Consider the following 13,880-nt stretch of genomic DNA (forward strand, 5'->3'; position numbering starts at 1 on the left):
CTGGGACACGGCTTGGATCCTGTGTTGCTGTGGCTGTGGCGTAGGCCAGTGGCTACAGCTCCGATTAGATCCCTGGCCTGGGAACCTCCATATGCCGCGGGTGCGGCCCTAGAAAAGGCAAAAAGACCAAAAAAAAAAAAAAAAAAAGACTTCTCAAAAAGATTCTTCTTGCAAATGTGACTGTAAATAATATAGCTATTTCTGTAAATTTGTTGTTTCTGCAGCTAAATCAGTGTCACACCAAAAAAGCAGTCGGCCTCCTGTTCCTATCTCCAACGCCACCAAGCGCAGCTTCCTGGGCGGCCCTGCAGCAAGCCCGGCCGACCCGCAGCCCCCCGCCCAGCTGCAGGCGGAGGGCTGTCACCGGCACCCTCTCGAAGAGCCTGAGCACGTGTAAGCCTGCCTGCTTTCGGAACCAAGCCGCCGCCCCGTCTCCCTTTGCTTGCTGGCTTGTGATTCCTCGGGAGGTGCCTTTTCCGAAGGGGAAGGGGTCGTAGAAACGGCGCCCAGGAGTAGGTGGTGAGGACGGGAACCTTAGCGCGGACTTGAACTTACCATGAACACCTGAGGCTCCTGTGTGACAGGCTGTCCCAGGGGTCCGCGGGCCCCCTCGCTGCAGTTTGGGTGTTTTCCCCAAGTTTGAAATCCTTGGGGCTTTTTCGTTCGTCTTTACAGTAAGTAATTTTTCCCAAAGAGCCTGTGGACGCAGGCTTGGTCTCTGGCTTCTCATGCATTTGTTTCCGAACGTGAGGGTGGAGGAGGTGCTCATTTTCTTCCCGTCCTTTTTGCATTCAGGGGGAGAGGGGCGTCTGCTTTCAGCCCGTCGCATCCTCTGTTGCCCCTGAGACAGAAGCAGCAGAAGGCGATGCAGGGAGAAGAGCCCCTGGGTAAGAGGCGCCCTCTCCTGCGGGCCCCCTTCGCCCCGCCCGAGCTCTTTCGCGCAGTAGCTCAAGATGCTCCCACCGTGACCCTGGTGACTTAGGCCGGAGGACAGTGGCGGGACGCGCGCTCATTTCCCTTGCTGCGCTTAGAGCTTGTGGTCTTTGCCGTGACGATACTGTCACAACCTGATGAGTTGCCTGTGGAGCCCAGAAAGTGGCTGGTGCCCCGAAGCAGGGGCCTCCAGGGACGGTCTCCGATGGGTGGTTTCATTGCCCGGGACGGCGTGTGCTTGAGTCCGGCCTGTAGTGGACGTCCAGGCCTTCCCTGCCGGGGACCCACGGGCTGCTCGTGGATGGCCCCCAGCCCCTTGTTGCGACAGTGGGGAATCCTGCCGGGACGACCTGCTCTCCCTGAGCACTTCGGGGCGCGGCCCCTCGGGGGGTGGTGGTCAGAGCGAGGGAGGGCCGCGCGCCGTGGAACCACCGCCTAACGCGCTGTTCCCTCCACTTGCAGACCCGCGGCACCGCTCCAATTCCTTAACCCGCGCGGACGGGCAGCCCCGAGGTGCAGCCGTCGCCTGGACGGAAAAGAGAAGCAGGTGAACCGTCTGTGTTTCAGAGACGCTTCCCCCTGCAGCGGTGTTCGGCTGGCACGGCGGTGCTGCCACACGGGTCCCAGGACCCGTGGGGCTCCCTGGAGGCCAGAACTGTCCCCAGGACGATCCTGGGGTGCACGCGGAGGATGCTGTCACAGCAGAGTTCCTCCCAGCCAGACGTGGGGTCCGGGCAGCCAGCGGAGAGGCCGCCTGCGCGCGGAGGCGCTGCTCTCTCTACCGCTGTTGGTTGGTTCTAGAGAGCGTGGCCATTGGCCTGGAGTCTAGAAAACGGCTCGGCTTTCCTTTCTGGGTGACGAGTGCGGTGAGGCGGTGCAGGCGCCTCGGGGCCTCTGCCGGCCCGGGGGGCGGAGCTGGAGTGTCTGAAGCCGAGGGCCCTCTGGGCTCCTTTTGTGCCGGTGGAGGAGGGTTCACGTCTCCTGTGTTCGAGACTCGGGGTCTCTTGGTGCCTCGTGTCCTTGTCGCTCACGTGCTGGGGCAGCCTCCGGGGCAGGCGGCGGCGGCCGGTCCCACGGGCTGTTTGTTCTCCCCACGTTGCAGGCCTGTGTCGCAGCCGGGGCCCTTCGCCCTCCATCACGCCGCCAGCTGCGACGTGGACCCCGGCTCCAGCGACAGCGTCAGCCTGGCCCGCTCCATCAGCAAGGACAGCCTGGCCTCCAACGTCGTGCATCTGACGCCGCAGAACCAGCCGCAGCCCGCGGCCCCCAAGGCCGGCGGGAAAGGCCTCCTGAGCAGCGTCGACCTCGACGACGAGGACGAGGAGCTCCTGGCCATCGTCAGGACGGACGCGGCTCCCCGGGGCGGCGACCCGCGCCTGCCGGCTGGGGCCAGGTCTCCGCAGGGGCTGGCGGAGCCCTTGGCAAGTAGGCCCGACAGTTTCTTCCTGGAGCCGCTGATGCCGGCCGTGCTCAGGCCGGCCAAGGAGAAGCAGGCCGTCACCAAGGAGGACGAGTGCGGGGAGGGGCGGCCCAGGGCCTGCCCCCCGAGGCGGTCTGGAGAGGGCCCCCAGCCCCCGGGGCGCAAGCGGCCGTCCGGCACTCACGGCGGTCGCGACTGGAGCAGGACTTTCAGCCCCATCTCCTGCTCCGAGCTCCCCGCCGGCTTCGAGCCCGTGCCCGCCGAGGCAGGGCCGCGGGCGGCGGGGGAGGCCCGAGGCGGGGCCCTGGCCGGCAGCGGGCTCGAGCCGTTCTCTCAGGGACAGCCTGCCGACGGCTTCTTCCTTCACGTGGCCAGAGCCGAGGAGGACGCGGAGGGCAGGTTCCGCGGGAGCTGCACGCGCAGCCCGGGCGCCCGCGGCCCGGAGCCCTGGGCCACCCTGCGGCAGGACTCGGACTCCGACGTCGCCGACCTGGAGGACGCCGAGCAGGACTTCGCCGGCGAGGACCAGCCCGCGGCGGCTGCCAGGTCCGGTGGCGGGGAGGAGGAGTCGGCCAAGCTGCAGGAGGACCTGAAGGTGAAGGAGCACGAGGACAAGGACGATGCCAGCGGCCGCTCGAGCCCGTGCCTCAGCACTGTCTCCCAGGTGAGCAGCGTCTCCGCGGCCAGCGGGAGCGTGAAGATGACCAGCTTCGCCGAGAGGAAGCTCCAGAGGCTCAACAGCTGCGAGACCCGGTCGAGCACCAGCAGCTCGCAGAAGACCACGCCCGACGCCTCGGAGAGCGGCCCGGCCCCGCTGACCACGTGGAAGCAGCGCCGGGAGCAGAGCCCGACCCGGCAGGGCAGGGACCACGCCAGCCTCCTGGCCTCGGAGCTGGTGCAGCTGCACATGCAGCTGGAGGAGAAGCGCAGGGCCATCGAGGCGCAGAAGAAGAAGATGGAGGCGCTGTCGGCGCGGCAGCGCCTGAAGCTGGGCAAGGCGGCCTTCCTGCACGTGGTCAAGAAGGGGCGGCCCGACGCGGCCCCTCAGCCGCTGAAGGCCGAGGTCCTGGCGGGCACGTTCGCCCAGCACAACGGGGACGAGCTGGGCGGGTCCCGGGCCGGGGGCCTCCTGGGCAAGGAGCAGGGCCGGGAGGCGCTGCTGGGGTCTCCGGACCTGGACGCGGAGGGCCTGGCCCTCGTGCAGCTGCACCGGCTGAAGGACCCCGCCGGCCTCCCCGAGCTGGAGGGGAGCACGGCGCTCTCCGCGGCGCTCCTGGAGGCCGGCGCCGGCGAGGGGGCGGGCGCGGGCGAGTGCGGCCTGTCCCTCGAGCGGCTGAACGAGGCCATCAGCGCGCTGCGGCAGGCTCTCCTCCGGGTCTCCCAGCAGCAGGAGCAGCTGCTCAGGTCCCCCACGGCGCCCACGCCGGGCCCCAGCGGCGGCTCCCAGGACCCCCAGGCCACGGCGGCCGTGGGCTCTGTCGAGCCCCTCTCCCCCACGGGCTTGGCCGGTCACCGCAAGCCCCCCCGGCTCGGGCAGGGGCGCAACTCCCGCGCGGGGAGGCCGGCCGAGCTGAAGGTGCCGAAGGAGCGACAGCAGGGCCCCTCCCGGAGCAAGACCCCCACGCCCGGCGTCGAGACCCTCCCGCACGCACGGGCCTGCGCCCCTCGGACGCCCTCGGACCTGGGCTGGGACGGTGCCGCCGACTTTGGGAGCGAGGCTCAGGAGAAGCGCTTCTTCGACAGCTACAGGCTCCACGCCGACAGCAACCGGCGGACGCTTGTCGCGTCCTCCTCCAAGGACACCAACATCCTGTCGGAGCAGCTGGGCTTCAGGGAGGCCCTGGAGGGCGGGGGGAAGGAGGCGGGCCTCGGCGCCCTCGCCGCCCCGGAGAAGGAGGACGCGCCCCTGGACGAGCCCCCGAGGAGCAAGGCCAGCCTCATCCAGGTGGACCTCTCGGACCTCAGGGCCCCCGACGAGGACGGGGAGGCGGAAGGCCGCGAGAACTCCGTGGACCTCGGCAGCGAAGGCGACCAGAAGCCGGGCGTCGGCTTCTTTTTCAAGGTAAGTTCGGGACAGGTGCCACCCCCGTACCTCCGTCGGGAGGCGTTTTCCGAGGACCGGGAGAGACGCGTGCAGCTTGGCTTGGGGGGCCCACGGTCCCCACGAGGACCCAGCTCCCCAGAGGAGCCTGGCTCGGACCAGCAGAGCCTTCCGTACGGGTGCGAAGCATGAGTCTCGTGGCTTTGTCGCCCGTCACAACACGCTTCTCTTTTGACGGTCTTCCCGCCACCCAGAGTGAAAACGCCTCCTCCTCGCTCGCAGGCCCCCAGAGCAGGCGATGGCCACGTGGAGCCTCTGGGCCAGGGTTTGCTGAGCCCTGTTGCGGGGCCTGCGCGGGCTAGAAACTTGGGGAGACGCTCGTTTCTGTTCGTGCGCGACTGGTCATTGCTCTCTGGGGGAGGGAGCAGCGCCTGTGCCTCTTTGTCATCCTGGCTGCCCGGGAGGCGGCCGGCACAGCGCAGCGCCGGCGGGCCTGCCTTCCAGGGGACGCGGCCGGGTGTCTGCAGGTGACCCTCAGCAGGCGAGTGGCCATCCAGCGTCAGTGCCCGTTGCCCGCGCGGTTTGTGGGGCAGGTGGAGCTCCGTGTCCGCAGGCTCCCGGGGCTTTGGCCGGCGCGTCCTTCTGCTCGTGTTTCCGTGTCCGTGAAGAGGAGTGAGACGTGCCCGGGCCCCGCTGGCGCTGTCTCGCGGTGTGATGGGACCCGCTGCGGGTGCCGCCAGGGTGGGGCCCGCCGGCTCTAGGTGGCTCTGCCTTGCAGGACGAGCAAAAAGCGGACGACGAGCTGGCCAAGAAGCGGGCGGCCTTCCTCCTGAAGCAGCAGCGCAAGGCGGAGGAGGCCCGCGTGCGGAGGCAGCAGCTGGAGGCGGAGGTCGAGCTCAAGAGAGACGAGGCCCGGTAGGTGGTCGCGGCACGCGCGGGCCCCTGATGCCCTCGCCGCCCGCGGGTGCCCGGGGCTGACGGCCTGCCGGCCGCTCCTCCCGCCAGGCGCAAAGCGGAGGAGGACCGGATCCGCAAGGAGGAGGAGAAGGCGCGGCGTGAGCTCATTAAGCAGGAGTACCTGCGCCGGAAGCAGCAGCAGATCCTGGAGGAGCAGGGCCTGGGGAAGCCCAAGGCCAGGCCCAAGAAGCCACGGCCCAAGTCCGTCCATCGCGAGGAGCCGAGTGGCGACTCCGGACCCAAGAGCGCCTCCACCCGTGAGCACCTCGGCCTGCCGGGCGCCCCCCAAGCTGGGGGGGTGGGGGCGGAGGCCTCTCCCCTCGGACCGAAGGGAGAGTCAGGGCCGAGCGCTCGTGGCCGGGCCGTGAGAGGTGTGGCCGCAGGGAGGTCCCCCAGCGCCGGGCCCGGCGAGGCCGCACGAATGTCTCACGAGCATTTCTCGTCTCTGGTCTCTGGCAGCCGACAACCTGAGCCGGGCCCAGTCGGGCTCCAGCCTGTCCTTGGCCTCGGCCACGACCACGGAGCCCGAGAGCGTCCACTCGGGGGGCACGCCTTCCCAGCGGTGAGCAGGCCCCTCCGGTGGGCAGGGCTGTGGGCCATGGGCCGTAGCTGTCGTCCAGAGCAGCGGCAGCCACTTCCTGGGTTCAGTCCGTCTCTTCGTTGTCCCTGTCCCGCCCGCCCAGCGCCCCCTGCGCTCTCGGCGGAGCTGTCGGGGGTGCGTTGACGGCGTCTCGCTCTTCATCCTTCCACCGCGGGCCCGCGTTCTCCCGGCGGGGACGTTGCTCCGCGCCACCATGGTCACACCAGCCCTCCCATCGGGTCCCCTTCCGCCTGCCTTGGGGCCAGCTGTCCGAGCGTGTCCGCGGGGCCCAGGGCCCTCTTCCTCTCCGGGTCTCCTCCCTGCGGGGAGGTCCTCAGCCTGCGCTGTTCCCTGGGCCTTGGCTCCTGGGCTGCGTCCAGGCCGGGTAGGCCGTCGCCTCGCCCTGTTGGGCTTCCCCACGCTTAGGTCAGGGCCGTGCGTCTTGCAGGGAGCCCCGAGAGGAGGCTGGGTCTTCCTGGGGCCCCTGCCGCGTGTCACCTCGACCGCGGACCCCTTGTGATCGAAGGCTCGTCGGGAGGCGCTTGGGGTCGGGACCCTGTTGATGGCCCTGAGCGCCCGCCCGCCGACCCCCTTCGTCGCCGCTGCCTCCCCTCGGCAGAGTCCCTGCCTGTCCTTTACTACGCGTGGTGTGTCCTGTGGCTGAGGGACGTTGTCCTCCACCTCGCGTGTCCGGCAGTTTCTTGTCACCCGGGCTCCGTGGAGGACGCCTCCTCGGCTCTGGGCTCTGTCTGCAGTTTTGTTCAGGTGGCCACTTACCTGGGTTGGGTTCACACTTGGACCGCACCTGCCTCTCAGGCGAGTACCCGTCTCACTGCTGTTGGGTCCGCTGTGCTCAGCAGAGTCTGCCCTGCAGGGACGCGGCGCTGGCCACCAGGGACCAGAGGCACTGCGCCTGGGGGCTTGGGCTTGGCCCACTGCTCCCTCCTTCTTTCCCGGGGGTCCTGTGCCTAGGTTGGCAGCAGCCCAGATGGTGCAGGCTGGACCCTCGGTCCCCCAGGCAGCAGGGCTGAGTCCGTCGTCCTGTCGCGTTGGGATTGCGTGGGGCGACCCTCCCTGACGGGGTCCCTCCCCTCCAGGCTGTGCGCCTCCGTCACCCGGTGGTGCCCGAGGGGCTGGGGTTTTGTGTCTCGCCCAGTTTGTCATCACGGTCCCTGGGATGGGGGCAGGCCGGCCTCTCTCCCCTACCGCTGCCGTGCTTCCCTCCATGGCCGGCAGCCCTACTCTGCGGATCCTGCAGCATGGCCCATTTCGGGGGGGGGTCCCCCAAGCCAGCGCCAGCTGTGGGCGAGGGATGTGCCCGCCACCATCCCAGTCTCCCCTCTGTCCCTTTTTCTCAGCAGAGTTGAGTCACTGGAAGCCTTGCCCATCTTGAGCCGCAACCCCAGCAGGAGCACGGACAGAGACTGGGAGACGGCGTCCGCGGCCTCCTCCCTCGCCTCGGTGGCCGAGTACACAGGTGACGGCCTGCTGCCACCGCGGGTCCCGGGGAACGGGCCTGGAGTCCGCACTGCCCCAGGGCTTAGGCGGGTCTCCTGGGTGCTCTGGAACGTCCCCCTTGGAAACCTTACTGTTTTCTGCTTTTGTCTTTTTCATGTCAAAGGAGCTGGAATTAGAAAAGCAAGGCAGTGTCTTATCATGTGAACCTTTTCCTTCGTTTATTTAAAATCTATAACAGGATTCTCTCATGTATTTGAGGTGGCTTTTACTTCCCATTTTCATTTTTTTTAAGTTTTCTTTTCTCTCTATGTCCACACCCACAGCATATGGAGGTTCTCAGACCAGGGCCGAATCGAAGCTGCAGCTGAGGCCTATGCCACAGTCGTGCCAGTGCCGGAGCCGAGCTGCATCTGCGACCTACACCACAGTTTGCAGCAAAGCCAGACCCTTAACCCACTGAGTGGGGCCAGGGATCGAACCTGTGTCCTCATGGACTCTAGTCCCTGGGCCACAGCATACTTCCCACCTTCCAGACACCGTGAACCTCACTAACTCGGCCTACCCGTTGCTTGGTTCTGCGAAATCATTGGCTTTCTTTTGTGCGCGTGTCTGTGGCGTAAATGTTAATTTTGCAAATGTTGGCCTGGTTTTCATAGGTCCCAAGCTCTTTAAGGAGCCCAGCAGCAAATCAAACAAACCGATTATTCATAACGCCATCTCCCATTGCTGTCTGGCTGGAAAAGTGAATGAACCCCACAAGAATTCAATACTGGAGGCAAGTATCAGTCGTTAGCGCGAGCATTCGCGGAGAGGAAGCGTGCTTCTGGCCGCCGGTCTCGTTCTCCCAGGGGCCCCTCTGCTTACGCAGCCCAGGCTTCTGGGCCTTTGCGGTGGGGCAGCTCCGCGGAAGAGGATGCAGACGAGTGAGGCTGTCCGGGGCGGGCAGTGGGGGGCGGGTGGGGTTTCTCTGCAGGGCGGAGCGCCAGCAGGCCTGGTTTGGTGGCTGAGGGCAGGTTGGCTGTGGGTGGAGGAGGTGGGAGGGCTTTGTAGGAGGGACTCCGGCCAGCTCGGCGCTGGGGCTGCTGGCGAAGTGGAAGTTTGGGGTCAAGTGCTGGTGGTTTGTATCCTGTTATGTGGACTGTGCCCCCTCTGCTATAGCAGGACTGCCAGGCCTCGGTCATGAGTGGTGAACAGGGCAGCGCCAGCACCTAGAAGGTTGGAAGGCAGTTGGTGGTCGAGGGTCCGGCTTCGGGCTGTGTGTCTGTGAGCTGACTGAAGGTCAGGCTCGGGGTGGCCGCACAGGGGCTGGGTGCCCCTCCTTGTTACGTGTCGTTGTGCTGCTCCAGCCCCTGGGTTGGTCAGAGAGCGAACCACCTGGGTGCAAGGCGGCCCCCTCAGGGTCACACAGGTCACGCCAGCTTGGCCGCCGTGGTCTGCTCGGCCATGACATCCCAGCGGACAGCCACACACGGACCGGAGGGCATGGCTCAGTCCTCGAAAAGCCAAGTCCACAAAGGCAGATGGTGCCCAACCATGGCCGCAGCCATCCCGAGGCAGGGACAGGCCATCTGGCGAGAGTGAAAGGGGCGCCTGCAGGGGCGGTAGGCTGGTCAGCGGGTCTCATTAGGCAGTCTTGTTTGCTCAGAGGCCTGGAGCTGGGGGCTGCCCTGCAGATCTGTGGGGGCAGGCACAGGCACAGGCACAAGGAGGGGCCTGATTCTCCAGTTTAGGCTGGAACCTGGGAGTTGGAGGGTGGAGGTCGCAGGGCTGCTCCTGGGGACCAGGCCTCTGTGGGCTAAAGGGACTGGTCTTTGCATTGAGTGAGGCAGGGGCGGGGCTGGGCCAAGGGGCCACATGGGGAGGCCAGAGGGCCTGGTCCGGGGTCCCGCCTTGCATCTCGTTCTGGTCGTGTTTAGGTACAGTCGCTGTGTAGCCGAACACTTGCCGTGCTGCCGTCAGGGCTCATGGTGGTGTAACGAGCGCGTGTTGGTGCCTTGTTCCCTTTATGACGGGGCGACTTTGCCTCGCACGTCTGGGCAGCGTTCACCTGTCCGTCTGTGGGTGGACATCTGGGTTGTTTGGACTTGCCGCCTGTTCCGAATGATGCTGCTGTGGACATGGGTGTGCCGGCTCCATGCGAAGCCTGCTGTAGTTTCTCTCCAGAGCACGACTCGGAGAATTGCTGAGCCACGTGGTAACGAACTCTCTGAGCAGCTGCCCCGCCCGATTTCCACAGCGGCCGTAGCGCCCGCCCCTCCCCGCTCCAGCGGCTTCTTCACGCCCTCACCCACACCTGCTCTTGTCTGTCTGCGTCTAGCCCGGTGCTTGTGACCGCCGCCCCGATGTGGTTTGGATCTGCGTTTCCCTGACGGCCAGTGATGTGGGGCATCTTTTCATGTGATTGATTTTTCACTTAATCTTTTTTTTTTTTTTGGTCTTTTTGCCATTTTTGGCTGCTCCCGCGGCATATGGAGGTTCCCAGGCTAGGGGTCGAATCAGAGCTGTAGCTGCCAGCCTATGCCAGAGCCACAGCAACGCGGGATCTGAGCCCCGTCTGCAACCCGCACCACAGCTCACGGCAACGCCGGAACCTTAAGCCACTGAGCAAGGGCAGGGACCGAACCCGCAACCTCGTGGTTCCTAGTCGGATTCGTTAACCACTGCGCCACGACGGGAACTCCACGATTTTTCACTTAATCTTAAAAGCCTTTTTTCCCTTGGCGGCTTGACTTCTTCCTAAGTGACACCTCAGTGGTGAATGATGCTCCAGTGAACGGATAACTTGGAATTTTGCAGTCGGAAGGGAGGAGGGTGTCCTGGTAAAGAGCCCGCCTGGCGGGCGGGGGGTGGGGGGTGGTTAGCTGTCTGCAGGCCCCTGGGTCAGGCCTGGGCGGCCGAGACACTCACGCTCCGTCCCATCCCTCACTCGTTCCTCACAGGAGCTGGAGAAGTGTGACGCCAATCACTACATCATACTGTTTCGCGACGCTGGCTGCCAGTTCAGGGCACTTTACTGCTACTATCCCGACACTGAGGAAATCTACAAACTGACGGGCACGGGGCCAAAGAGCATCACCAAGAAGATGATCGACAAGCTGTACAAGTACAGCTCCGACCGGAAACAGTTCAACCTGATCCCGGCCAAAACCATGTCCGTCAGTGTGGACGCACTCACCATCCACAGCCACTTGTGGCAGCCCAAGCGGCCCGCGGTGCCAAAGAAGACCCAGACTCGTAAATGACCCCGGTGCGGGCAGGAGCGAGGACATGCCGGCCGATCGATATTTATTATGTTCATCCTTTTGGGTACGAAGTGTGCAGAATCACAGACCTTTTTCAAAGAGGCTTCTGGACCCGAGGAAACCCTCCCTCAGCTCCCCGCACGCAGGGTGGCAGTGGAGCCGGAGCGAGGAGCCGGCTCCGTATCCCGTGGCTCGTGGCCGCCCTGGTCACTGCGCTCAGGGGGGCTCCCGGAGGAGGGAACGCGGGTGCAGGAGCTCCAGCGGCGGCTCCTTTTACTTGAAGTTCTCCTTGAGTGTAGATTACAAGCGAGTTGCTTTCCTTTCTCGTCTCTCGCCTGCCCCCCTTTGCACATGACCTGCCACCCCTCTTGCTGGCCAGCTGTGATCTCGTGAGTTAGGGACGGAGAGTCGGTCTCAGGGCAGGTGTTTGAATGCCTCTGAGAGAGAGATTCGTACGGGACCTTTTTCATTTGGGAACTTGTATTGATTGATTGATTGTGTCTACTGCCAATGTTTATATCCAGTTCCAAGGTTTCTGAAGAAGAATTCTTGTTCCTTGCTGCTCAGAAAAAGTTTACCGAAAATACCAGTTCACTAAAAGCACTGAAATCTGCCAAGTCTGTCTTCTGCTAAGTACCGTTTACACGTACAGCGGGCCCTTGCCGCCACGTGGCCGTGGGACGTGGATGCTACGCTTGCCAGCCCTGGCCTCGTTGAACTCAGGCAAGTCGAGCAGGTGGCGGCCTCGTGACGTTTTGGGCACAGCGCTCCAATGAGGTGTTCACTTTAATAAAGACAGATTTTGGTAAAGTAGAGTATTTTTCACTCTGAGCATGTTTCTCTTAAAAGGTGATGCACTTAAGCTGACGGTTCTCATAGTGTTTTCATCACTGTCCCGGCCCGATTCTCGCTTTGGAAGAGCAGCGCGCCCTCAGAGGGGCGTGCAGGTCTCAGCCCAGCTTGCGGGTTTTGTTTTGTCGCTTAATTCAATTCAGTGGTGATTTGCAGCCTCTCGGAACTGTCCCCCAAGGAAGCAGGCTGTCCTGGGTTCTCTCTGTGCTGGTCCCAGCGGTCACCGGTGCCTCCCTGGACCAGATGGTCCCTGGGGCAGGTAGGTCCCCACCTGGCCTCTGCCGACACCTGTGCACCCGACCGGCTGCTCCGACCGCCGGAAGGTTCTGGAGTCACTTATGTTAGTTTTGCACATGCTTTTTGGGGAGTGTTACTTGAATCTTTCTCAAACCGCGGGAAAAAACAGAAGGATCAATAGGAGAAGTCAGACCAGAAGACTGTCGGTGGTTTTAGGTGAAAAGGGGAGCGCACCTGCACGCGAGGACGCAGAGGCCCCCCCACCCCTGCCCTGCCCCGGCCCCTCGGCGATTTCGGCCGGAGCGGGCCCTGTGTCCGGCAGCCCTGCCTCCGCGGGCGGTGGGAGGCTGTGCGGCTCCTCCCGCTGCGTGTGCACCGGCCCTGGGGCTTCCCCTTCCCGTGCTGTCCACGCGTGTGCTTTGCTTCCCCCTGTACGTTTGATATTATATGATTATATTTATTTTAAGAAGACACTGAAATGTAATAAATTAACTAATTTCCTTTTATGGTCACGTGTGTGAGGTTGTCCCGGCTCGTTTTGTTGGCCAGTCTCCCAGCCCTGCTGAGGAGACGCTTCATGTGTCTTTGAGTTATAACCAGCTTCCTTTGAGTTAACCAGCACACTTTTGGTTGACCAGCATCCTTGTGTTAACCGGCACACTTAGTTAAACCAGCATCCTTATGTTAACCAGCACACTTAGTTAAACCAGCATCCTTATGTTAACCGGCACACTTAGTTAAACCAGCATCCTTGTGTTAACCGGCTTGCTTTTGTTGGCCGGCATCCTTTCCGTTGGGAGGTCACACCCTCCTTCCAGAGCAGTGAGGGCACACGTGTGGCAGTCCCCTGCCGCTGAGTCGGGGAGGTGGGCGTCTCTCCCGGCACCGGCGCCGGCCTGGGACGTCGCCTTCCTGCCCAGCCTCCGGCCGAGCGGGCTCTCTCCAGACGGCCGGTCAGCCCGCGGAGCCCTGCAGGGCCTGGACCGCGCCGCTCCCGGGCGCCCGCGTGTTGGCGGCGGCGGCGGCGGCGTTGAGCTCCGTGGCTGCCGGGGCCTCCCTGCGACCAACGTGCTCGCTCGCCAGCCGCGCGCGTGGCGCACGTGGCACGGTGCGTGCGCGGGGCCTTGGGGGTGACCTGGGGGCGCGGGCGCGGGAGCTCGGGCTGACCGCCACCTGCAGCGCGGGCGCCCGTCGGGCCTCGGGGCCGTCGGGCCAGGCCGGGTGAAGAGCAGAACGGGGGCAGCGCCCGCTCGGGGTGGGCTGCGCGTCCTTGGCGCCGCGGCGCGTATCTCGGGGGGAAGCAGCTGAGATAGGATTTCCCCCGAGATGAACGCGGACGCCTTTTGTAACGGACGCCGCCTTACCTCCTGAGGCGGGGGAGACCCTGAGACCTGGGGGCTCTGCGGGGGGGGGGGGAGCACAGCCTGCGCTTCCCTGTCGTGGGCGGGGGGTGTCTCCGAGGGCGGAACCTGCCCCGTAAGAAGCTCCGCCCCTCCGGCCCCCTCCCTCTTTCTGTGCTCACCCGGGCGGGCCGGGGGACCCCCGCTCGTCACCGCCTTCTCTTCTGGACAAAGAAGTTACAGTTGCAAGTGGGGTGTCTAAAAGCGGGCAGGGCCAACGGGCAGGAAATGGAGGGCAAGTGGCAGCTGGAGCTGCCCGAGGCTTGGCCGGGGCCGTTGTGAGAGCCGTTCCGGGAGAAGACGGCGGGAATTGAGGTGCTTCCATTGCAAAGAAAGAGCCACAGCTTAAAACCCGCGTTTTCCATGGAAGCGAAGCCTCTGCAAGCATAATTAGGAAGGTCGGAGGCTAACAAACTTGGCCTTGGAGTCCCGGCTTCACGTGACCCATCTGGCGACTGGCTGTCTGCACCTGGAGACAGTGGTCCCTTTGCCCAGGGTCCCTTTGAAGAGCAGAACGGGTGAAGAGCAGAACAGGGTCCCTTTGCTTGGTGGGAACAGAGGTTGTCGCCCGGGCCCACCTGCGGTGCTGGGGTGTCAAGCCCGCTCGGCCCAACGCCACCGCCCTCCAGGAACCGCTGGGTCGTGCTTCCTACTTGCAGCCCCTTCCCTTCCCCTGGACTGGAAATGGGTCACACGGGCAAACACGCCCTGCTTTCTAGACAACTGCTGCTTTTCTTTTTTTTGCTCTTCAGGGCTGCTC

General features: G+C 64.5%; 1 protein-coding gene across 5 annotated transcripts in view; it reads left to right on the forward strand.

Moving 5' to 3' along the window:
• Positions 1 to 12,236, forward strand: part of CAMSAP1 (calmodulin regulated spectrin associated protein 1) — a 50,446-nt gene extending 38,210 nt beyond the window's left edge. For 3 of the 5 annotated variants that reach the window (XM_021081208.1, XM_021081210.1, XM_021081212.1), the window contains 10 exons: positions 225 to 393; positions 796 to 887; positions 1,396 to 1,480; positions 2,036 to 4,415; positions 5,173 to 5,309; positions 5,400 to 5,608; positions 5,811 to 5,913; positions 7,290 to 7,408; positions 8,046 to 8,164; positions 10,329 to 12,236. In XM_021081208.1, coding sequence (XP_020936867.1) covers positions 225 to 393; positions 796 to 887; positions 1,396 to 1,480; positions 2,036 to 4,415; positions 5,173 to 5,309; positions 5,400 to 5,608; positions 5,811 to 5,913; positions 7,290 to 7,408; positions 8,046 to 8,164; positions 10,329 to 10,631 — 3,716 coding nt within the window. In that variant the 3' untranslated portion in view covers positions 10,632 to 12,236. The remainder of the gene's footprint in view (positions 1 to 224; positions 394 to 795; positions 888 to 1,395; positions 1,481 to 2,035; positions 4,416 to 5,172; positions 5,310 to 5,399; positions 5,609 to 5,810; positions 5,914 to 7,289; positions 7,409 to 8,045; positions 8,165 to 10,328) is intronic. The other 2 variants (XM_021081209.1, XM_021081211.1) reach the window with 1 other exon arrangement.
• The last annotated feature ends 1,644 nt before the right edge of the window (positions 12,237 to 13,880 follow it).

This window comes from Sus scrofa, unplaced genomic scaffold (genome assembly GCF_000003025.6).
Source record: "Sus scrofa isolate TJ Tabasco breed Duroc unplaced genomic scaffold, Sscrofa11.1 Contig1206, whole genome shotgun sequence".
NCBI classification, from domain to species: domain Eukaryota; kingdom Metazoa; phylum Chordata; class Mammalia; order Artiodactyla; family Suidae; genus Sus; species Sus scrofa.